Genomic DNA, 24,632 nt, shown 5'->3' on the forward strand with positions numbered 1-24,632 from the left:
GCGCGCTGATGACGCGAGGCCCTAGCGACAGCGGTCACCAGGGAGCGGACGCGTTGTACGGCGATATGGACGCGACCACCGCCCCGCACCGCATACCCCCGGAAATGCCCCAGTATGGGGAGGCGAACCACATCTTCGAGTTGATGCAGGTGACTCGGGCAGCCCTGACCTGTCGCGACACCAGGCGGTGGCCGGGGAACCTCTTGCTGCGGTCCGGCTGCGCGCCGGCGACGCCGCATCAGGGAGGGGGTCACGTTTGTTACCCAAGAGGACGCCCAAATTGGGTTGTTCGACTCCTGTGCCATCGAGTCCCAAGGGACCGCTCGACCAAAAGATGCTCCCTGACCCTCCCTGGAGGGAGGAAAGGGGGCAGGCCATGCTGGCCATGATTTGGTCCTGGCCCCGCCCCAGTCAAGTCCATGATCTGGAAGAGGTCCCTTCCTTTTCTCAGTTCCCCCATCTGTGAGACGCCAGGTTGCAAGAGGTGGTTTCCAAGGGGCTCATCTGGTGCTGACAATTCCCAGGCCGTCTGCAGTTGTTGGTTTCTGAGCTGGGGAGTGTCTGCGTTGAAGGTGGCCCTCTCCGTCCTCTGAGAGGGCCACCTCCTGGGACAGCAGCCCTGTGGTTTGGACAGCAGCATTTCCTACCTGACCCTTCCTCCTCAGGGCCAAGAGTTCAGGGCACCTCCCAAGCCCTCATCCTGAGTTCCTGACCTGACCTACCTACTCGCTGTGTGACCTTAGGCAAAGCCGTGCCCCTGCATGTGCTCCAGGTTTCCCTTCTGCTTCTTGTGGAAGTAAAGGCTTTCAGGAGCCGAACTGGAGGAACTGTCAGCCACTCCGAGGTTCTGAGGGCCAAAGGGAAGCTGGAGCATTTGTCTGCTCCTCCGGGTATACCCCATCCCCAGAGGCACCTCCTTAGCGATGCCAGTGGCCATTTGAGCCTCTGACAGCTCTGAGAGAAGAACTCAGACTAAGAAACCTGAGTCTCCATCTCTCCAGCAAACACAGGCTTCCTTTGGAAAGTGTTAAGTGATAGAGGGCACGCGAGAGATTTCTAAAACTGAGTGGCCAATCTAAGTAAAGAAGATGGCTAGCTGAGTCCTACGTCACCGGGTGGTGGGCAGGATGGGGCAACTCCTGGGAGCACTGTGCTGTGCTCTAGAGAATCTGGTGTATCTCATAGCAGTTGTTGGAAGGAGCAGCCTGAGGAAGCTTTTGGTCCAGTAGTTCCAGTCCTTAGTCATTTGTGTGCTCCCTCCATGATTTTTACCATTTCCATTTTCTGGCTTTTTTTTTTTTTTTTTTTTGCTGTGCAGCGAGGCTGTGGGATCTTAGTTCCCTGACCAGGGATTGAACCTGGGCAACAGCAGTGAAAGCACTGAGTCCTAACCACCGGACTGCCAGGGAATTCCCAATGTTTTTATTTTTAAATAATTTTAGACCCACAGGAAGTTACAAAAATAGTACAGAGTTCTGGTGTACCCTTGATCCAGCTTCCCCTAGTAGTAACATCTAAGGTAGCTGTCGTACATTGTCAAAATCAGGAAATTGACATTTGTACAATACTATTAACTAGACTACAGACCTTATTTGGATTTCATCCATTTTTACCAGCACTCATTTAAGGGTATGAGTCTATGAAATATTATCACAGGTATAGATTCATATAACCAAAACCAGATTTCCATTTTAACTTAATCATTTCTTTAAATCAACCCACTTTAAAACTATTAACTTATTTCACCTCATCCTAAGCAATATCCTTGAAATCATAGGTTTGACATACTGATTTTTCTAATACACGTTAGATATGCAACTGTGTACGAGTGAAATTTATTCATCTGAGAACCATCTAAAATCATCTCACACCGTCTCACCAGTGATACATGACTAGGGATCTCGTCCAACTGTGCCTTTTAACGGGCAGGGAACCTGAGGCCCAGAGAAGGGAAGGGTGTTGATGGTGAGAAGCGGAGTGGGGCTAGGAGTGGGGCTAGGACTTCTCGTGGTTCATGCTGTTTTTTACTGCCCTGCTCTCCCTCTGCCCCCAAAGGGCTACAGCCCCTCCCTGCTTGGCCCTAGGGCATAAGGCTGCTCCTTAGTGCACCAGCCCGGCTGCTGTCAGCCACCTGGTTAATTTCTGAGCCTTTTGTTCTGGAAACGTGGAAGCTGCTTTCCCTTAGAGTTAAATAACCAGACAATCCCAGGACTCTTTTAGATATCTGTTCCACTCTGGAGGGACACAGGTAGCAGCGATGGCCACGTCCCCCAGCAGACGTCCGCGTGGGGCACCTACTGGGATTGTGGCGGGCACTGGGACAAGGGGGAGGCGATAAAGGGGATGCATGGGGGCTGCAGGAACATATGACAGGATTGACCTAGTGAGTATCTTCGGGAAGGTATGTTTCCATTGAGGCCTGAGGAAAAGTGTTCCAAGCTGAAGGAACAGCATTTGCTAGGGCTCTGAGGGGTGAACGGGTGCAGCGCGGGAGAGAAACCGAGAGAAGGCTGGTCTGGGAGTCACCAAGGAAGTGAGGGGCGAGGGCCCCGAGACTGCCTGCTCTGAGTCAGGGGCTCCATCCCTCCAGCTCCGCCTCCGTCCGGGTGCCTCCCCAGCAAAGCCCACACGGCCCCTCCCTCACGCCTCTGCTCACAGGGACCCAAACAGATGCCAGCTAGGGTGGGGGGCAGGGAGGAGATCAGGCCCCGTAACTGGTATCCACTGCGACACCAGGGTGCTGGGCCACCTGAGCCTGGGGCTTTGGGTGCTCACGCAGGTGCTAACCAAGTGGGTGTCTGCCCTGTGCCCACAGAACCTGCTGGAGCAGCTCCTGATCCAGCAGCCCAAGGACCCCATCCCATTCATGATTAAGCATTTGCAGCGAGACAGTGATTACGGTGAGCACTGGAGTGGGCCTCCTCCCCCCTCCCCCACTGTCTCCCTCCCCTCCCCCTCCTGGGAACCTCTGGGAACCGCTCTGTCCTCCCCGTGTCTAAAGGGAGGTCAGAACAGGGTGGGGAAAGGTTTTGCCAACTTGGGGAGGTGGTTAATTGAAAAACGCCTTAATTTCTTTTGGAGCACAACTCATACAAATTCTCCTGCCAAGTGATTAAAATGAAAACCTCAGAATGGCCCGCGGAATTAATTATTAATACCTTGGCACGCCCCAGCTGATGTCGCCTGTTGGGTTTAAGCTCTGTGATCACTCCACTTGTCAGGTGTAAATGTGGTTTCTGGTCTACCCAGACAGGCAACACTCGGGTTTTCCTGATGGTCTTGTTGTCGGCGCCCGTTAATGAGTTCCAGAGCTCCCTAAACCTGGCCCAAGCGAGCGCAGGCCGACCAGACCCAAGGCCGGAGCCCCTGACAGGGAGGTGGGAGAGGAGGCGCTTCGGCCCACGTGGAGGCTCGTTGCCCTCCTGTGTGAGCTGTCAGGGAGGCCAGTGTCTCGGAGCTGTGATGTTTCTTTCACTGGAGCATTAGCTGCTTTGAAGGAGCTACCAGCGCACCAGTGAAGTGAGGGCTTGGTGCAGTCGAGAGGGATGGAGGCCTGAGGTGCCCCGTGGTGGGGTTCAGAGGCCTAAGATGAGAGGGGCTGCTAAGTAGTTTAAAAAAGAAATGGGGAGAGAGGAGACTCCAAGCCTGCAGGTTGCCAGGGACACCTGGCCTCTTCCGCGTGGCCTGGGCAGGGTCAGGGCATCGGAGTGAGGGGCCGTTTCAGAGGCTTAGGCAGGGTGGTTCAGTGTGGTGCAGAGAGCCCCAGGAGTGCCATTTTCTGAGCCTCCAGGGAGGCATGTTCGAGAACGGACTCTGAGTGTGAGCGCGTGTGCCCCAGGCGGAGACCGAGCCGGGGCGGAGGTGACGGAGGTGGGGGGTGCAGTCTGCCCTGCGGAGAGTCTTCTAAGGGGCCTCCGTTCCCTGGTGCTCTGGTCGGGGCGGGAGGGAGGCTCACCTGCTCTGTGGGGCGAGAAGCCCCCTTGCTTCCTGGTGGTCCCTGCTCTGGACCCCAGCTTGCTGCCCTGGCCTCACCAAGTGGCCTCCGTTGGCCAGAGGAAGACGTTCCTGCAGCCCCCTGCCCCCCGGCTGTTCGCAGGGCCCGGTGTTGCTAAGTTCTGTTACTTGAGGGCTGCTGGGAGCACTTCTGCCTGTGTTCCCTTCTCGTACTGCCCCCGCCCAATCAATACAGCAAAGCAAAGTCAAGAGAAGTAAAAGTTGAAGGCCAGGTAAAGGTAAAGTAAAGTGAAGTAAACTCAAAGTGAAGAGCGAAGCAAAAGCAGGGAAGTGCAGGGAAGCGCAGTTCAGGGAGGTGTCCCTTCCCGCCACCCCCCCCCCCCCAGGGAGCCTCCAGCACATCTGTGCTCACATCTCCTAGTTAAGTGCGACAAAATGGCGAGAGATCATTGCTCTCTCTCGGCCTCAGTTTCCTCCTCTGTAAAATGGGCACGTCTGGTAACAGAGATGGAGGCGGCAAAGGTCCGGCCCCATCCATGGCGACTGGTCAGTGACACCGTGGGAAGGGATGACAAGGCCCTGATGCTTCCGCCGGGCTTCAGGTGGTGCCATGCAAGTGTCCACTTGTGAAAAGCTTAATGAGGATTTTCTAAATGAAAACCATACTTGATAATAATACAACCATTTGAACCCTAAGTTGGGTTGGGGTGGCCCTTGCTACTTATGGTTTGAAAAATTCCGTTTAGGGGCGTGTGTGCCACGCTGTGTGTTCTACCACAGACCTGAAGGCTTCGTTAGTCTCCCTGCTAGAAATTCAAGAGCCTGAAATTTGAGGCACAGTCCATCTTTATGCTTTAATCTTGCTCCTCTGTATGCGGAAATGATTTTCAGTGTCAAACTATCCACTTGACTGGAATTTTTAAGTTCAAATGTCATCTGATGCAGTGCAGTCGGCATGGGCGGGACCGTCCTCTCGGGCGCTGGCCTTACAGCCACCTGTAAGAACCTGCTCCTCTGCCCTTTCCCACCTCCCTCCACCCTCCTCAGCACCCCTTTCCATTCGTGCTGGGGCCTCCTTTCCAAGGCTGCCCTCCATGGAGCCCTGCCTCCTTTCTCCACGTCACACCTGCTCTGTTGCTCTCCAGTAGGGGTGGAGAGTTCAGACCCTCCCCGTTCAGCTGGAGCTGGGGGCCAGCCTCCTGGCTGTCCTCCTCCATGGCTGGAGTCCAGGCTTTTGGTCCAGGTGCTCTCTCAGGGAGTCGAGTCACTGGATCCCAGTAACCACTGTTTTGAGGGGTTGATTTGTTCCCTGAGCCCTCCATCCCCACTCCCAGGCCTCGGGCTGGCAGCTCTGAGGGTCGCTGGCACATCTTTGCCTCTTGGCGCAACCACTTAAATGAAGAGAGGGGCATCTCTGAGTTCCCCTCCCGTGCCCAGGCCTCCACCTGCAAGTGAAGAAAAATGTGGGAGAAAGAGGGGGGCCGGAGGAGGAGGGGAGAAGACCATGCTTCCGGAATTTCTCTATGAGAGGGCGAAGGTGAAAAGAGTTTCACCCAACTCTTGTGGTTCTAGAAGAGCACAGGAAGTGCACAGGAGGCCTGGAGATATCCCCTGATGTCCAGCGAGCACTTCTGCAGCCCCGGGCTAGTGGGTCGGTCGGTCCTGCCTTCTCCCGGCCATGCAGTGGCCCGTGTTAACTGCAGCCGGGCGTCGGGTGGGTAGGGGTTCGCTGTGACGCACGGTGGCACGGCCAATGGCGAGTGTAGAGGGACAGAAGACTCTGGACTCTTGGCGGTGAGCGTGCATGTGAGGGAATGGGGAGCCGCCGGCACAGGGGCTGGCAGCCCCTTCGCTGCAAGAAAACCAGATTTAGTACAAAGTGAGCATTTACAGTAGCCCTGGGCAATATGAAAGAAGACGATGGTGTGTATAATGGTATGTTTCGTTTTTTATCAAACGTTTGTCCAAGAAAGCTGTGTATTGGAGCTCCAATACCTAAGGGTTTTCTTGTGAATTTTAAATCATGCTCCTAGTTAAACCTCAAAAGGCTCTGTGGATGGAAAGGGTTTTTGATTTCCTTTGAAGTGGGTTGAAGAAGTTGATTACTCTTGGCAGTCAAGCAGCCTTTTATGACACTGTTTATAAATAATTACTCATGAGCAGGCCTGGAGTTTCAAGGTGTTAGATTTTAAGAAACTGAAATTAATCACATAAATGTGAGCAAGAAATTAGGTGGGGAGAAAGGCCATGGATGTTCCCCTTTTAAAGTATTTTCATAGATGTGTACAATTTGGGTGCCACTTACAGAGCCAGGAAGGGGAGGGCTTCCCCAGCAGCCATGGAGCCTCATAACTTTTGTCAAGATGAACGTGCAACCTGGGAGTCAGCTCGTTCCCAAAATGCTCTTGTCAAGGTGCAGCCAGCCCCTTCTGCCCGGTCCCTCAGGCCCTGGGCCTTGTTGCGTCTGGCCCAAGTTCTAGGGAGCTTCAGCCGAGGCCTGGGGTTGGAGCCCTGCAGAGGCAGCAGGGTGTCGGGCACCTGAGCCAGACCCCCATCCTCCCCCCGCCGCCCCACCACCCTGTCTTCTTCTGGCTTCGGCAAGCAGGCGTTCTCCCCGCGGTCCGAGCGAGCTCTTTGCGTCAGCGCACCAGTCCCCACCGCCCGCCCTCGACCTCCCTCCCTGCTGCCCTGATCCTGCCCCTCCCCGCCAGCCTTCTGTGGCATCCCAGCTCCGATCTCCCCTGACCAAGTGTTCCCCAAGCCACCTGGTTTCCAGGCTTATCCCATAAGCAGTGTTTTCCACCTGCTGTGGCTTCTCCCCTCAGGTTGCAGGGCCCCGGCAGGCCTTGCCCCAGGTTACAAGGCCAGAGCAGAGAATGGGCTGTGAAGCCCCACCCTGGCTCCCACCCCCACAGCCGAAAGTGCCTTGCCTGCCCTGGGCCTGTGCCCTGAGCTGCTCCACTCAGTGGAGCCCCGACTGTGGACACGGTCTGGGAGGTGCTGTCCTTGGCGGCCCTGCAGAGCCCGGCTCCCGGTGGCCGTGGCCGTGCGTGAGCGGCGTTCTGGACGCAGGCTGCAGTGTCAGGGGCCCAGTGTGTGCAGCGGTGTGCGCTGCTCCGCCCACACCCCTTGGTGGCCTCACGTGGGGCATTGTTCCTGGTGGGCGGCCCCGGGCCTGCCTCCCGCCTGGGCAGGATTCTCTGAGCCATGCTGGCCTTTGAATAAACCCCTCTCTACCCGACTCAGCCTCATCTGGTTCCTGCAGCTTGCAACCAAGAATGCCAGTTGGCAGAAGATGCCTTTGTGAGGAGGTAGTGATGGTGGAGACAAGGGTAACCAAACACTCAGTGGCCACAGAGAGGGCGGCAGCCGAGGAGGAGGCCACCAAAGGTCCTGCTGCGTGTGTGGCTCCTCGCAGCCCCGGCTGCGGGAAAGCAGGGTGAGACTTGGTTGCTGCCGCCTGGGGACCCGCTCAGCTGCTCAGCAGGGCGACAGGACTCAGCAAGGCTGCGGCAGCCCCTTAATCAGGAGTGGGGTGAGAACCTCAGAAGAGGAAGCCAGTGGGGCTGGGGGGTCGGGGTGAGGAGGACATTCCTGACGGCGAGGTGACGGGTGACAGCGTAGGGACATGGGAAGAACATCATCAGAAGAGCGAGGAAGTCCAAGGTCAAGGGAGAGGATTGCTCGGGACTCCTGGGCGACCTTCAGGGTCCCCAGCTAGGCGAGGCTGTTCGGGTGCCAGGACACATCCCAGCCTCCTGGTGAGGGTCAGGCCCCTCAACAGGGGTCCAAGGGGACTTAAAGGAACACAGAGCCCCTTGGCCAGAAGGACACTGGCAGCTGAGTCCGTCCTGCTGAGGAGGCCCGGAGGCTCCCTTGCCGAGCATGACCTGGAGAGAAAGGGTATGTGCAGGGGTTTGCGGAGCTGGAGCCTGGCCGCACCTCCTGGCAGCAGGCCAGGTGCTGCCCCGACCGGGGCCTTCCTGTCCCACATCCCTGATTCACATCACCAGCCCCAGGAAAGGCTTTGGGCTTCCGAGAAGCAAGTTGCTGACGTTTCACAGCAGTGGGGCCAGTGGACCAGATTTAGAAACACGGACGGCGACAGTGTTTGCTCTGAGGCCGCCAGCTGGAGGCACACAGACATCAGGCAGCAGCAGGAAGCTGTGACGTGTGTCTGACATCCTCCGTGGGCTTGAGGAGAGGCAGTTCCCTCGCGGAGACGGGGCAGAGGCCGGCCCTCCCTCTCAGGTCCGGTCTAACGCGATCACCTCGCGGCCCCGGTGCGGGCCTCAGGCCACCTTGCTTTCCTCGGCCGCATTCAGCCCAGTGCGAGCTTGGATGAGGCGCTCGATGAGTATTTGTGGAGTGAATCAGTGAATTATCCTGAACTTGCCCTCTGCCTTTCCCCTGAAAATGAGAAGGTGCTGTGAACTGGGGCACAAGTCTGTTTAAACCCAAGCAGCCTGGCCAGGTGTATCATGAACTCGGGGGCCAGACCCTCTAGTTCCTTCTCTGTGTCCACTCCCAAACTAGGAGGTCCTCCACCTGGATGAGGCTCCCTCTCGGAGGCCTGACAGCAACGGGCCCCATGAGTTGCTGTGCGCACCTGTTCATCCTTCCCCGTGGGCTGGGGCCGGGCTGACAGGCAGAGGCAGAGGCCTGGTTCCCCAACCTGGCTGCTGCACCCCTCGCTTCCCACAGCTGGGGGAGGGATGACATCATCAAGGTGGCACTCAGGGAGGAACCAGCGTGGGTTCACCTGTCCAGACACCACATTACGTTTCCTTTGTTTTGACCCAATCACACGCCTTCCAGCACTTTTCTTAAGATGCTGGTTTGTTTTTTTTTTTTTTTTTTTTTTTCCTTTTCCAATGGCCAGTACCTACTCGCTAGTCTGGTAGTGTCTTCGGGAATTCTGCAGGGTCGGGAGCCTTCCAGACCCAGGAGTATCACACCGAAGCCAGTGGTTTCCATCCTCATAGAAATGCCCGTATTTGAAAACAAAGCCTTTTCTATCTGGGGTTTTTATAAATCTGGCCCATACACTCCAGGCTTTTCCCCATTATTTCCCTCTGTAAAATGATGGGGAATACAATTTGCTAAATAAAAAGGCACAGACATTAAAAAAAAAAACCAAACCCGCCTTTGAAGGTCGATTTACATAAAATACAGCTTTATTTGAGAGCATGTCCCTGAGACAAAGTCCCTGTTTAAAATGCTTTATGGTGTTTGAAATCCCAATTGTTCGTGATATTTATTAGTTTGGCAAACAAGTTACCCTGTCCACATCCCCTTGGAGACAGAAAAATAAACCATCTCAGTGATCACTTACCTCTCTAAACACAGAGAGTATGTTCTGTGGTGGGAGCATCTCGGAGCCACTGGGTTACAAACGACCGCGTCACTCCCAGAAAATGAAATCTGGGGAGGAAAGAAATACATACACCCAGAGCTCTGCAGACGCGGGAGGTTGCTTTGTCATATTGAATGGTGACACTCAAATCTCTTTATTCCACAGTGCCGAAGATTGTAATACTAGGTCCACCCGCCTCGGGGAAAACAACTATAGTAAGTGTATCATATTAAGTGGTAATACGGGAGTATCTTATTTGTCCTGCAGAGACGGAATGAGACTGCACCTCTGCGAATTTTCAACATAACTGAGCTTTTCTTCATCTTTTCTCTCTCCTACTTCTTATCTTCTCGTGACAAGAGGCAGTATGTGTTTGTAGTAGAAAACCTAGAAAGTACAAAAAACAAACGTAGAGTTCCCCAACTATCCAGAGATAAGCATTCTTTGAATGTGTGGGATATTCCTTCCAGGGTTTTCTCATGGCTACATGGCCACCATCCTGGCAAACCCTTGGTTCCATCCTTAGGATACATTTCTAGAAGGGGAAGCACTGGGTCAAATGGCACACACATTGCAAAGACTTTTGGTGTGGAATCTTCAGATTCACTCGTAAAGTTTTAATTATGAAATGTTTTAACCAGTCAGAAAAGCAGAGAAACTACACCAGAGATACTCACGTGTCCCACTCCTGGATTTTACAGGTACTTATCATTTTGTCGTATTTGCTTTGACGACTTTCTCTCCATTTCAAAGATAGTAGAACTTTAAAGATACGGCAAATACCTCACCCCACTTCCCTCACTCCGTTTTGTCTCTCCCTCCTTGGAGGCAACCCCTGTCGTGAAGCTGAAGCTTCATTCCATGTATGGTTTTAATCTTTCGGCTCCTTTTTTAAGTGCCAAAGCGTCTTCAGTTATAATCATCCGAGATGGAACTCTGTGTTTGCAAAAGCCTGGTTAGTGAGCATCAGGTAACATAAGTTAATGATAAACAAGAAGGTCCTACTGTAGAGCACAGGGAACTATATTCAATATCCTGTAACAACCTATAATGGAAAAGCATCTGAAAAAGTATATATATATATATATATACCTGAGTCACTCTGCTATACACCAGAACCTAACACAACATTGTAAATCAACTATATACTGTACTTAAAGAAATAAACATTAGCGAACTCTTCCTTGATCACTGTATCATCGCTGTCAGCTCTCCCCCGGGCCCAGGTGATGCGGCAGGTGGTTTCCCCCGACTAGCTGGCGCCTGGCTTTATTCTGAAAAGGAATTAAGATGTCTGGTCCTTACATAAAACCACGTGCATCTGCCCTGCTTTTGGAGTTAGGATAGCCAGCTCTTCTGTTTGTCTGTCACCTATCTGTCTGTCCATCCGTTCATCCATCCATCCGTCTATCTCTCTGTAGTTTTTCTGCCTCGTTCCTCAGGGTCAGGCTGTCAGCTTTCACTCCTGTCCACAGTCCACCCTCCCGATCACCATTTCACTGTTAGAAACCAGGGGCTCCTGGACCTGGGGACCTGGCAGTCGCTGGCGCTAACTGGTGTTTCAGCTACAAGCCTTTGGGCAAGTTCACTGTTCCCACCCCTGTCTGCTGTGTAGGGACACACAAATCTCATTTTACAATAAGATGATACATAGTGAAAGCCTAACGGGCTCTTTCCTGATCTTGTCGCTGACATTGCCCGGCACGAGGAACAGAAAGATGAGGGTTCATACCTGCCCTGGGGGACCTCTAGGGCCTTCTTTTTCTTTTTGGCCATGCCGTGCGGCTTGCGGGAGCTTAGTCCCCCAACAAGGGATTGAACCCCGGCCCCGGCAGTGAAAGCGCCGAGTCGTACCCACTGGACCGCCAGGGAGTTCCCCCTCCGGGGCCTTTTGAATCATCCCGCTGCTGAAATGGTCATCAGCATAATCTTGGCGTTAAGAACATCTTGTTGCACGATTATACCTTCAGACGTGTTCTTCCCTGGTAGAGTATATATAGTGGCCATTGATGAACTAAACATTCACTTGGCGAGAAAATGCCATCCCCCATTCTTTAAGAAAAAATGAACATTGAGTATGGGTCGTGACCCCTATTAGGGCCTGTCCCCGTGTTTCCTGTTCCAAACCTTTCTTGAGTTAAGAACTCATGGTCCACAGATCTTGAAGAGGCGGGCCCAGGGCAGTAAAGCATAGGTTTCCCAGGTCCATTTAGAGTCAATGGCTGGTTGAAGAAGAAATGACAGGCAAGCAGGATTCCACAGCTGGGAGGGATTTTATGGGTTTGTCTCCCTGGTGGCCTCCTTCCAGCCAGCAATAATTATGCTTCCCTGTGACAGCCTTTGCTAGTAGCACATGGAAGGACCCGGGCATTGTAATGGTGTCCTCTTGATTATTCCTTTCACAAAAATTTTCTTTTCCTCTTTCCTTTCTTCAGGCAATGTGGCTTGGCAAACATCTGAATAGCAATCTCCTCAGCGTGGAGAGCTTGATAGCGAAAGAATATTCCTCTCTGGCGGCAGATGCCAGGACACATTATCAGAAGTTCCAGGTAGGATGGGTCCTGGGGAACAGGGTGGGGTGAGAGCTGCCAAGGCTCCCCCATCACCTACCCCACCCTTTCCATTTCCTGGTGGATTAAGTGAGAGAAAATACTGGGGTAAAACGAAATATAGGCAGGATGTGACAGCAGGAAGGAGAGAATTCTTCAGTAGGGCACACAGGTCCCGGTGGGCACGGAGGTGAGGGGTTTGTGGTGGGAAAGGATCAGGAGGCGTGAGGATGCTGTTCTGCACCGATGGAGTGGCCCAGCCCTGCTCTTCTTAGGGTCAGCCCGATCAAGTGGGTGGGGGCAGGGCAGGGGTCTCCATCCCACAGGTGATGCGCCTGCTGGCCTGCACCAGGACCTGCAGGCCTGAGCTGGCGGGGAGTTTAAAGGGCAGTGGTCCAGCTCTCTCCAGAGCGGAAAGACACTGAGTGCTGCAGCTCAGGGGCACTTCTTTCCGCCCCTCAGGGTGGGCACCCTGTGGCATCCCAGGAGGATCAGGGGTCTGTTTCTAAAATCCCACCAACACTATATTTGAAAGACTTTTTAAAAAAATTTATTTTTGGCCGCGTTGGGTCTTTGTTGCTGCACGCGGGCTTTCTCTAGTTGCGGCAAGCAGGGAGGGGCTACTCTTTGTTGTGGTGCGTGGGCTTCTCATTGCGGTGGCTTCTCTTGTTGCGGAGCACGGGCTCTACGTGTGCGGGCTTCAGTAGCAGCATGCGGGCTCAGTAGTTGTGGCTCGTGGGCTCAAGAGTGCAGGCTCAGTAGCTGTGGCTCACAGGCTTAGCTGCTCTGCGGCATGTGGGATCTTCCCAGACCAGGGCTCGAACCCGTGTCCCCTGCATTGGCAGGCGGATTCTTAACCACTGCGCCACCAGGGAAGCCCGAAAGACATTTTTAAAAGGGAAATATAGGGCTTGATCATGTTGGTTCTCTTAAATGCAAATAGAAATTTCCAAGTATCTTTGCAAAATCCCCTTTGGAGCATAAGCAGATGTCCGTTCAGGCTGCTGTCACCGAGGCTGCGTGGCTTGGAAACAGAATGTACCTCACGATCCTGGAGGCTGGGAAGTCCAAGGTCATGGCGCCCACAGACTCAGCATTGGCTGACAGCCGTCTTCTCACGGTAGCCTCGCGTGGCAAGAGGGCAGGGAGCTCTCTGGAGCCTCTTCTTTAGGGCACCCAAAGGCCCCACCTCCCAATACCATCACCTCGAGGATTTCAGCACATGAACTGGCGGGGGCACAGGCGTTCAGCCCAGAGCAGCGGGGCTGCTGCTTCAGGTGTCCTGTGCCGACACGCAGGCTTTCTCTTGTCTGTGAGGGGAGACGGCTGAGAAGCGTAGGGATCCTGGTGTCTGCTGAGCGCTAAGTGTGCGCAGGCCTCCCCTCCTCGCCTCACGGTTTTCCTGCAAGGTGTGCTGGTACCTGGTGAGGTGGAGTAAGTGCCCAGGGCCAGGGCTGCCCAGGGCTCGGGCTGCCAGTCGGGGTGAGAACCCTGGCTCTCCTGCCCGTCTCTGCAGAGGCCGCAGCCGAGAGCTGGTCGCCGCCCCTCTTGTGTTCATCTTCATCCATCAGGCCGGGTCTTGACCGTGTGGCCATGTGCTCAGTGTTCCTCCAAGAACTCGGAAGGAAGCTTCCTGACCTCGTGGGCTGCGCATGAATGATGGCTGGTGGGACAAGTAGCAGAGATCGCCCGGGCTGCCCAGGGCAGAAAAGGGGATCGGAAGGGGGATGCAGTGACTCCTGGGCCCCGGGTGGAGGAAGCACCCACCTCCCTGGCTCTGTGGCCGGGAACTGGGCAGCACCCCGGCCTCCTCTGCCCCGTGCAGCTACTCGTCTCTGTCTCCATTCTCCCTGTGGTTCTTTGCTTTCGTCTTCTGCCTTCCACGGCCACTCATGACCACCACCCTCGTCCAGGTTCCCGTGTCTTCGGTTCACACCACTCACAGAGGCAGCTCCAAGGCCAAATTTCCAGAAAAGGGATTTGTGTGGGCGAGCCGGTCAGGTGGCCCCAGGGCCGGGCCAGCTCTGGTGAGGGGTGTACACAGCAGGTACATCAAGGCCATGGAGCACGGCCACGGCCAGGAGGGCCCAGCAGGGTGCGGGCAGTTCCTGGAGATGAGGGTGTCACTTAGGCAAACTCCCAACCTCAAGCTTGCCGATAGTAACAGTTTGAGGGAAGTGAAGGAAAACCTCCTTCAGCAAGGTCAGCGCCCACCCCCCGCCCCGCTACCCAAATGGTGAACCGGTTCGAGCACCGCTTGACCCAGAGCACTTCCGGACCCCACATCACCTGGCCGGGACTCTGAGGGCAAGCAAGTGACGCCCCTGCACTGCCCTGCCGTCTTGCAGGAGTCAGAGTGTGTGGTCAGAGTTTGGGGGATGCCAGCTTTTGGGGTAAATACAGTTTTAGAAAGAAAGTGGGTCTCTCATTTCCTGCAGAAGATAAGCTTTTCAGGGTGGGAGAGGCAGGCTCATTTCTAGGACAAAGATGCTTTTATTAGGGTTAGAAAATTCAACGGCGAGGAGGGCGTTTAAGGCAATTCCTCCTGGGTTTCATTACTCTAATTATCGGCATATTTCAGACCACATCGAAGCGCTTTCAAGGGTGTCTTGTTGGGGCTCTTTGGTTCGGAAGCCGGGTGGAGGGAAGATGAAAGGCCGAGGCGTCAGGACTGATCAAGGAGGGAAGTGCTCTGAGGAGTGGGGGCGGGTGCGTGGCCTTGCCGCAGACGCAGCCCGCCCAGCGAGGCCACTCATTAAGTGTTGTCTTTAAAGCCTCTGCCGATCTGGAGCCTTCATAGCTCTTTCTGCAAGCAGCAATAATACCTTCAAATACATAATTTTCTCCTGCTAATCTTGGCTCTGCCCTCCTATACAGAATTCTCTTACGTAGCGGGTGTTAACCAAGATGCTTCCATCTTCGGAATTTCCAAATGGTTTCTGAAACACTTCCTCATCACCTCCTGTATGCCAAGCACCCTCCTGCGTGCCGTGCCGTGGGAGACCCAGAGATGAGTTCCTTCTCCTCGCCCCTGGGAACTTCTAGCCAGTGGGGGAGACCGAGGATACCCAACCGAGGATGCAGGGCCAGAAAGCCCTCATGCAGTCAGTCGGTGGCTCGCTTGACTAATTCATTTACTGAGTGTCCTCTGAGCACCTGCTAAGCCCTAGACGTGGCTCTGGGCGGGGAAGAGCGTACAGGTTCCATGGGGAAAGGACATTTCTTTGCAGCAGGAGTTGGATGGAGCTGATTGCTCTAGAGTGTATTAGATTTTTACTGAAAAAAAGAAAAGGAAAGCTTTATTATTGAAATCCCTGCAGGAAGCATATGTATTTGCAAATTTAAAACTGCATAGTCCAGAGGGGCTCAACCTGAACAGCACATTAGACTCACCTGGGCCCCACCAGACTCTTTTAGTCTGAATCCCTGGAAGTGGGGGGCCAGGCATCTGGATTTAAACACGCTCCCTAGGGAGTTCTCGTCTGGTCATCTGGGAGCCCAGCCCAGACACCATTCCCCTTTTCTCATGGCAGTTTTTACTTTTACAGCACAGTTATTGCTAAATCAAGGTTTCTTTGTTGGCGTTAGAGCAGAACTGCCTGTGTTTGTTGAGTGAATAAATGAGCCACACTCGAAAGGCTGCTCAGACCAGAAGGAGCCAAAGCTGGGTTCTTCCCAACTTCAGTCCCGTTTAATTCCCAACTTCAGTCCCATTTAAAAATTAAGAACCTGGTGTAACATGATGTACCCAAGCGCCCAGTTGTCAGTCACCATTCTTTAACGTCCAAATAATAGCGCTTGTGCCCTTATCCTGCCTCTGTCTACACAGAGAGGTGTAGCCCCCTGCAAGTATTTCTGAGGATTTCCGGGATTGCCCCGCAGTCCTGGCTTCCAAGTCCTCTGGGTTGTCTCCTTCCCTTCCGGCCATTCCATCTCCCACCTGGCTGCTCTCTGTCTTGGAGGCTGTGTTCAGACAGAGCCAGCAGGAGCCCGCACACTCTGTCCTTCCCTGTCCGACACCCAAGGCGGTGGTGCGGAATGGTCCTTTTTGGAAGGTTTGGCGGGGGGAGGATGGGGACAGCCCAGGATGGAGACAGAGAAACCCAAAGACCAGTCTCTGTAGCTCCTTTAAAGTTCGCTGGCCTGGGCTTCCCTGGTGGCACAGTGGTTGAGAGTCCGCCTGCCGATGCAGCAGACACGGGTTCGTGCCCCGGTCCAGGAAGATCCCACATGCCGCGGAGTGGCTGGGCCCGTGAGCCACGGCTGCTGAGCCTGCACGCCCGGAGCCTGTGCTCCGCGGCAGGAGAGGCCACAACAGTGAGAGGCCCGCGTACAACAAAAAAAAAAAAAAAAAAAAAGTTCGCTGGCCTTTCCCACTACCGGGTTTCCCTCCCCGGCCACCTCCCTCTGCGGGCCTGTCGGTGCCCCGTGGTGGGGGTCTCTGCTCTCCCTTCAAAGCCTCATCTCCTGTCCTCTCCCTCCTCTCACCTCCTGTCCCCGTTCCAGACTCTGCCTGGGCCCTGCCTCTCAGAACCAGGAGAGTCCATGCCATGTAAAGTTTACTGCTCTGACAGCCCCGAGTAGCAGCAGAAACTTTGAAAGGAGGGTTGTCTTTAAAGGATTCTCGGATCAGTTCTTAAGTGAGCGCAAGTCCAAGTACAGGCCTTCCCTCCCCCACCAGCAGCCCCTCTAGGGAGGCCTCTCCCCTCCTGGCAGACCAGGAGTCTCAACTCCTCCCCTTTCTGCTTTGCTCCAGATGGAAGTTCATACGGTTGATCAACAGCATGCCCACAACTCCTGAGCAAGTGTTACCCGAAGGTGACACAGTGACGTCAGGGGCCCTGAGGCTGGGGCCTGCTGATGGGACCCTGTGGGCTGCTGCCATCCTGTGGAGGAAGCCCAGGCTGGAGAAGCTCAGTGAGGTGCCCCAGGGGCCAGAGCCAGGGCCTGAGCCTCCAGGGGCTGCGTCTTCAGGGCAGGGGCGGCACCTCCGAGGTTCGCAGGCCAGCAGTTCTGCCCCGGGCTTGGGCACTGGGAGCTGGGAGGAGAAGAAAGGTCCAAACCGGGGCCAACGCAGCTGATCCTGCCCTTTACGGCAAGGAGGCAGGCTGGCGGTCGCGTTGCCACTGAGTGGGATGCCGGGGGGCCAGGGGCCTGTACCTGGGCTGGGCCTTCTAGGTGACCAGCAGGGGCGGCACTGGGCTCCATCCGTTTGTCCCTGATTCTCCCCCAGAAGCCAGGCTCTGGGGGCTGGGGTGGGAGAGCACAGCAGAGCTCGGGAAGGAGGGAGCCTGATTCTTGCAAAGACAGTTTGGCAGGACTCCGAGCAGCGGACCCTGGGAAGCCCCCGCTGCTGACGTGACACATCAAAGCTGGCACCGAGACAGCACGGAGGCAGTGAGCGGCGGGGAGAGCACTCGCGAGGGGCCGAGCTCAAAGTCGCCGGCCTGTTCCCCGCCGTGGGGGGCGCTGCGCTCCACCCGGACCCGTCGCCTTTCAACCCGTGTTCTTTTTTTTTTTTTTTTTTTTTTTTTTGCGGTACGTGGGCCTCTCACTGCTGGGGCCCCTCCCGTTGCGGAGCACAGGCTCCGGACGCGCAGGCTCAGCGGCCATGGCTCACGGGCCCAGCCGCTCTGCGGCACGTGGGATCCTCCCGGACCGGGGCGCGAAGCCGCGTCCCCTGCATCGGCAGGCGGACTCTCAACCACTGCGCCACCAGGGAAGCCCTCACCCCGTGTTCTCTGATTAGCTCGCACCCCCTTCGTCTCCCGCGTCCCAGAACCTGTTTGAATGCTGCTTCCCGAATGGCTGATGGCAGGGAAGGGAGAGGAATCTCGGGATGGAAACCAGCTGCGCCTGGGGTCGGCGGGGGACACCAGGGGACAGGAAAGGATTGAAGACATGTGGAGGGGAGGGGCAGGGCTGCTCCCTGTTCCCCTCGGCAGCCTCGGGGGTGGGGCGGTTCCTGGGATGGTTGGGGCATGTGGGCACCAGCAGGACACTCTCCCTCTCCAGCAACTTCTTCCACGTGCAGTAGGGTCTTGGGTGCTGGAATTTGCTTAAGTCGGTGATGCTCCAGGTGTGGTCCCCCGACCAGCATCCTCAGCATCACCCGAAAACCTACTCGAAATGCAGATTCCCAGCCTAACCCGGACCTGCCGAGTCAGAAACCCTGGGGCGAGGCCAGTGATCTGTGAGTTAACAAGCTCTTCTGGGATGCACGCTCAAGTTGAGAGCTACTGGCTTAAGCAGGAAATGGGCAGAGGGCAGATGTAAGGACACAGAGGCGTCTTAGGAGATACTGAAACCAGGGACCAGATGCCGGCTAGCCTCCCTCTTGTCTCTGGCCTACTCACTCATTCATTCTCTCTCCCCCGCTCACTCTTGTTCTTGACTTTTGCTGTTCACTTCTAGAAGCCATAGTGGCCCCATAACTTTCAAGGGCAGACATTACAGGTTCCCATCAGAGGCGCCCCCTCCCTTATCCTCTTGCTGTCTGCTCTTCCTCTTCCAATTCCACATCCTGGAAAAGCCATTCTGGGGCTGAGAGACCTGGTTTCTCTCTCTCCTTTTGTACTCTTTTTATTCCCTTATACTCCCCCCTGTGCCTGCAAAGTGGCTGCTGCAGCTCCAGCTGTTACATCCTCTCAGCTCCAGATCCAGTGGAAAGCAAGGTTCCTGCCCCTGATGATTGCACTCATGTCCTGGGCCTGACTCTCACTCGCTGGGACTGGGCCTTGGGCAGCCTCTGAAACAATCACAGTGGCCAGGAGTGGGATATGCTGATTAGCTTGGACCCATCAGGGCCCTCCTCTGGATCCGATGGTGGGCTTGACCCCACAGAAACTGTAAAGGCTGAAGGACAAGACAGTGTGGCCTCAAAGGAACTTTGGGGGACTGTATATTACTGGAGGTGGAGTGTATGGATGCTGGGCAGAAAATAAAAGCAAACACTGAAGTATTGTTACTCATTTCTACTGGTGTAGTGTGTGAGGTCTGAAGAGGGCAAGTCCCAAGGTCACCCAGCTGGCTGGAGCTGCAGCAGCCATTATGTAGGCAAGAGGTGGGAGTTTGAACCATGAATGGAGCCAGCCTTGGGCAGGGGTTGGGGGGATGAGCCCTAATGCTGAGGGTGAGTCTCTGCTCTACATAAAAACGTCTGTTCCAGGAATCCCCCACCCCCCAGCAATGGGCCTTAGCATTTGGAATTTATGTTGACTTCCTACATCTTTTCTCAGAGGTGTGAGTGGGAGTTGGGAGAGATTTGGGCCCAGGCATCAGTGGCCCACTGGGCAGAGCTGCTTCCTCATCCAGATCCTTGCTGAGGAAGGAGGTGCAGGGCTTATTAAGGGGGCCTGAGGGTAACAATTGCCATAGCACCAAGCCCTTGCTGGGGGCCACGCACGTCCCAGGCGTCACGTGTATTACCTCATTTAATCCTCATGGCAACTCTTTGAAGCACTTGGTCTTCGTCTCATTTACAGACGCGGAAAGTGAGGCTCAGAGCACCGAAGGCACTGTCCAGGGTCACTCAGCAGGTGACCAAGGTCCAAATCATGAGTGTCTGAGTCCCCGGCCAATCCAGTGGTCCCCCAAGGTGCTCCCTGGGAACATTCTTTCCCCACTCGGGCCATCCTTCTCCTGAAGCCGGAGAGAACCTTCTGGATCACAGCTCACAGGCCTTCCACCTCCTCCCCCTCTAGCCCCTGGCCCTCCCCTGTGAGCCGGTTCCCGGGACACCCTTCACTGCCACCTCCACATGCCCAGGCCCAGCCTGCTTTTGTTGGGGAACCCATTCAAACGGCTCAAAGAGAAGACAGGTCAGGGTGCTGCCTGTAGAATCAAGGAGAACTCGAGCCCCCGTGGGGACTGGCCCCTACCTCCCAGCCCTTCTCTGCACATCTGGTTCCCCACTCCCTCTCTCGGAATCGCTGTGTGCGAACTGACCGAAGCCGCTTCACGGCGCGCAGGTGAACACGGAGGGGCCGAGTGCTGTCTATTCCCCTGACTCGCTCCCAGGACGTAACGAGAGTGAGGTGGGGACGGGTTCTGCCACGTGCATGGAGGCTTATTAAAACGCCATTTCTAAGTCAGCAGCCCCGAGCGGAGGCTCCATGATGTCCCAGCTCTCTGCCCCTTTAGGTGCTCCTTCATCACTCCAGGCAGACACGGCAGCATTCCCGAGGCAGGATCTGGTCACTCTGGACGCTGGCTCTAAAATGAGAGGTCCAGACTTTTCTCCAGCATCACTGACATGTTGCCAGGCCCACCGCTTGCCCTAAGGATACTTCAGGAAATTAGGGAAAAGTGCTCGCTCCCCCGGGCCTACGTGTTCCCCCTTCAGGGTCCCCAGCTTGGCAAAAGGAGTGTAAGGTAGATTTCCCCTGCCCCTCACTGCACAGCTGGGTGCCTCTGGGCTCCCCTGCTGGGCCGTGGCCCTGAGGGCCCTCACCCGCACGTGGCAGAGGCCCTGCCCCCTCCTGGAGGCTGCTCAGCCCGGACATAGCTTGGGATGTGTGGCCCGGGGCTGGCCCAGGAGTCTCCCTTGGCCGAGTGTTGGGGGCTTTGGGGAGAAGCACCTGCTTTTAGTGACCAGAGGTCAAGGGGACACCTGGGAGCGGGTTTTCCAGGGGCATGGGCTCTGGGGCGTTTGAGGTTTTGTTAGAAAGAGCAGACCTGGTTGTGAAAAATGGGATGTCACTTCTGGTCCGAGAGAGACAGCTGAGAAGAGAGGAAGCAGAAGGAAGGCCACTCTAGGTGTCACTCCGCGTCCCCCGCGACCGCTGCTTGTTTGTCCTTCCCAAGCCTGGCCTGCCCGGGTTCAGGTCCTGCCTCTGCTCCTCCCTGGCTGTGTAGCCCAGGGAGGTGACCTAACCTCTCTGGCGCCCAGCTTCCCCATCCGTATAAAGGGGATGAAAATAGTACAGACTGCACAGAGCTGTAAACATTGACTGCTGTAGCCTGGCACCCAGCACACGCTCAGCAGAAACCACCAGCATTTTCAGTACTTACTGAGCGAATTAGGGAACATGAAATTTCGTTAAGTCATCAGTCAGCATGGGCTTCCTCCATCCCCGACGCTGTTTTGGTACAGGGGCAGAGGTGTGCTGGTCAATGTTTCACAACCAGCTCTCTGAGGGAAGAAGCCCTCCTTTGTAGCATTTGCCCATTTCCGTGGTACAAATGCCACAGAATACCAGGGCCTGCTTCAGGCTACCACCGTGAGCTCACGGAACGTGGGTTTGGGAAGAGATGTGCACCACCGGCTCCCTCTCGTACACCGTTGTCTGGGGGACAAAGCAAGTAAGACTCAGTCCTTTTCCTCCAGGAACTGTGAAACTTTTTGGGGAGACAGACATGTGAGCCGGCCCCTGGAAGGGTGTCTGGTTAGTGCAGTAACAGAGTTTGCCATCGAGGATTATGGCAGCCGCCAACCCAGCCCGGGAAGGGTCAGGGAGGGCTGCCTGGAGGCAGTGGCACTTGGGGCTGAGGCTCAGCGGGAACCTGGAGTCACCCAGGTGGCGGTGGGGCAGAGCATTGGGGCGGGGGCTCAGGAGAAGCCAGAGCATGGAGGTGGGCGTGCATGCATGTTGGGGGTCATCAAAGAGGAGCCCAGGCTGGACGAGGGCAGGGCCGCAGGCTGGGCCTGGGCTTCACAGAGGCCACAGGGCCCTGGTCCAGGACCTGGAGAAGCTTCGCGTCCACAGGGCCGGGTCCTTGGTTCTTAGCGAGCCCGCTGGCCTGCCAGTTTGTGTCCCTTTGAGCCCCACACGGAAGGTCAGACTCTCATCCTGTGTCATCTTTCCTGTAGACGTTGCCCGACGTGCTGCTCGTCAGACTGCTTCAGGAACGCCTGAGGGAAGAGGACTGCATCAGGCGGGTGAGAAGCCCTACGTGGAGCCAGCGGGGGCTCCGGGGAGAGGGGGCCTCCTTTACCAGATGAAGGAGACTGAGGGCCGTGTGTTTATGTCCCAGAGCAGAGATGACCTGCAGAGAAGGGTAAGAACCTAAACTCGGTGAAGGTCAGGCTGTACACGTGGATTTCACCTTGGATGGAGGAAAAATAACAAGGTGGCATCTGGGGAGCCCATCGGGGTTCCTGTAGGAAAGAGCTGGCCCACCCCACGGGGTCACAGGAGAGCCTTTAATGGAAGGACAGCTGCAGAAGTGGGGAGGGAGGCGCCCCGGACCTGGAGGGGCAGAGGGAGCATTGGGGGGCCCCCGAACTCTCCTTCCATCCTCTGACCTCTCGCCAGCGCTCTCTTCCGCCAGACCCCGTGAAGCCAGAGGGCAGGGGTCCAGGTGAGGCCGTCCGTGGAGGTCAGCCTCCTGGGGCGTGGACGGGGGTTGTGATATTGTGATTTATAAGAAGGAATGTGTATTTGGTCTTCGTCCAATTTATCAGTTGTTTGGGATTCTTTTAGTATTCCATGTTAATTTTTCGCTTGTGTGTTTTACTGTTATCTCTTTGTAGGTGTTTTTGTTTTTCTGTTTTTTAGTGGATGACCTACCAATTACAGTATACAAACTTAGATTTCCACCGTCTACTTAGAGTCGGTATTTTACCATTTCAGGCAGAATGTGCAATATTGGTTTCTCTCCTGTCTTCTCTTTATGTTGTAGTTGTCTTATGTTTTCATCTATATATATCAAAAATCTCATCGGGCAAAAGTTATAATTTTCGGTCTCAATCATCAAACGTATTTTAAAAACTTGAGAGGAGAATAGTTTGTTATATTTATTCAGGTATTTACTATTGCTCTTGTTCCCCCTTCATTCCTGATGTTCCAAGTGTCCCCTTCCGTCTGAAAAACTTTTTAGCAATTCTTCTAGGGTAGGTATGCCGGCAGTTAATTCTCTTGCTTTTCCTTCCTCTGAGAATGTCTTTATTTTGCCTTCATCCCTGAAGGATAGTTTCTTCAGGATTCAGAATTCTAGACCGACAGTTATTTCTTTCAGCACTTTGCAAAATGTTTCACTTTTAACACTGTGGTTTCTGGTGAAAATCCATAGTCATTCAAACTCATAAATAATGTGTCCTTTCTCTCTTGCCCCTTTCAAGATTGTTTTCTTTGTTTGTAATTTTCAGAAGTTCATGATATGTCTGGGCATGAGTCTTTTGGGATTTATTCTTTGTGGGGCTCCTTGAATTTATACGTTTATGTTTTTCTCCAAACTTGGGAAGCTTTCAGCCGTTGTTTCTTCAACTAAATTCCCACACCATTGTCTTTCTTCTCCCCTCCACTGGCATGAAGGTCAGGCCATTCGGTGTTCTCCCATGGGTCGCTGAAGCTCTATTGTTTTGTTTTGTTCCATCTTCTTTTCTCTCTGTTGATAAGATTGATAATTTGTATTGAACTAGCTTCGGGCTCATTAAATCTTTTCTCTCTCATCTCCAGGCTACTCTTGAGCCCGCCCAGTGAGCTCTTAATTTTGATTATTGTATTTTTCAGTTCAACAAATTCCATTTGGTTCTTCTTTCTGTCTTCTGTTTCTTTGCCGAGGATTTCTACGTGTGCCTTTGTTCACAGGGAGCTTTGTCGTTGCCGTTGTTTCAGTAATAGCTGCTTCACTGTCTTGCCTGACAGTTCCAGCCCTTGAGTCACGTTGGTAGTGGTGTCTGATGTCCCATCCCACGTGAGCTGAAATTTCCTGGTCCTCCCTGTGCTAAGTAATTTTGTACCCTGAACATGCAAAACGTTGCCCTGAGACTCTGGGTCTTGCTTGAATCCTATGACGAATGTTGATATTTTCGTCTTAGCAGACAATTGATTCAGTTGGGCTCGGGTCGCAAGTTCTAACCGCCTTCTCTGGGCTGTGGTTTCCACCTCAGTTCTGTTCGCAAGCCTTTGCAGTGCTGTGTGGTTCTCTACAGCTCTGTGCTGTGTGGGTGCCACTCAGGGGGGCCTGGGCAGCGGCTGTGCTGTAGGTCATTTCTCAGGAAGGCTGGAAGGCTGTTCGGGGTCAGCCCCATGCGTGCACACCTCGGGGGTGAGGCGGGAGTCCATAAACGACGTCATTTGGTCGCTTTCCTGTGCTCCCCTCTTTGCCGTCTTCTTGGTGACCTCCAGTTCCCTGGTGTACCCCTATTTGATCTTTTGGCCAGAAAGCTGGGCCTTTATCTACCTGGCTCTGTCACAGGCTTCCTGTGACAATGCTTGTGTCCAGGGCCAAGTGGCGGGAGGACAGTGAGAGGAAAAATTCACGGGACTCGGCTGCATTTTCTAGGGACTGGGGAGGAAGGGTCCCCTGCGCTGTAAGAGTTTCAGGCCCCCGCAGGCCCCCTTTGTCAGGCAGGATGGCCTCAAGGCGGGAGTGCAGAAAAACAGAAAAGAAAAGGAAACACAGGGAGATTTCCCCTGCTCTCTCTGTGTTGGGAGTCCCATTTCTTTTTAAATTTTCTTTCTTTCTTTCTTTCTTTATTTTTGGCTGTGTTGGGTCTTCGTTTCTGTGCGAGGGCTTTCTCTAGTTGCGGCGAGTGGGGGCCACTCTTCATCGCAGTGCGCGGGCCTCTCGCTGTTGCGGCCTCTCTTGTTGGGAGCACAGGCTCCAGACGTGCAGGCTCAGTAGTTGTGGCTCACGGGCCCAGTTGCTCCACGGCATGTGGGATCCTCCCAGACCAGGGCTCGAACCCGTGTCCCCTGCATCAGCAGGCGGATTCTCAACCACTGCGCCACCAGGGAAGCCCGGGAGTCCCCTTTCTTACTTCTCGAGCCAGAAATAGGGGCTCCTGGCCCCGTCCCTGTCCCTCCCTATTGCCCATCTCAGGTCTC

General features: G+C 54.7%; 1 protein-coding gene across 6 annotated transcripts in view; it reads left to right on the forward strand.

The window, feature by feature from the left end:
• AK8 (adenylate kinase 8) overlaps nt 1–24,632 on the forward strand; it is a 126,452-nt gene continuing 101,820 nt past the window's right edge. Inside the window, exons 1-5 of one of the 6 annotated variants that reach the window (XM_032635077.1) lie at nt 8–149; nt 2,816–2,900; nt 9,476–9,525; nt 11,746–11,859; nt 21,671–21,739. In XM_032635077.1, coding sequence (XP_032490968.1) covers nt 9–149; nt 2,816–2,900; nt 9,476–9,525; nt 11,746–11,859; nt 21,671–21,739 — 459 coding nt within the window. In that variant the 5' untranslated portion in view covers nt 8. Of the gene's footprint in view, nt 150–2,815; nt 2,901–9,475; nt 9,526–11,745; nt 11,860–21,020; nt 21,163–21,670; nt 21,740–24,632 lie in introns of those variants that run through there. The other 5 variants (XM_032635080.1, XM_032635083.1, XM_032635078.1 and 2 more) reach the window with 5 other exon arrangements.

The sequence above is a fragment of the Phocoena sinus genome, chromosome 6, assembly GCF_008692025.1.
Source record: "Phocoena sinus isolate mPhoSin1 chromosome 6, mPhoSin1.pri, whole genome shotgun sequence".
Classification (NCBI taxonomy): domain Eukaryota; kingdom Metazoa; phylum Chordata; class Mammalia; order Artiodactyla; family Phocoenidae; genus Phocoena; species Phocoena sinus.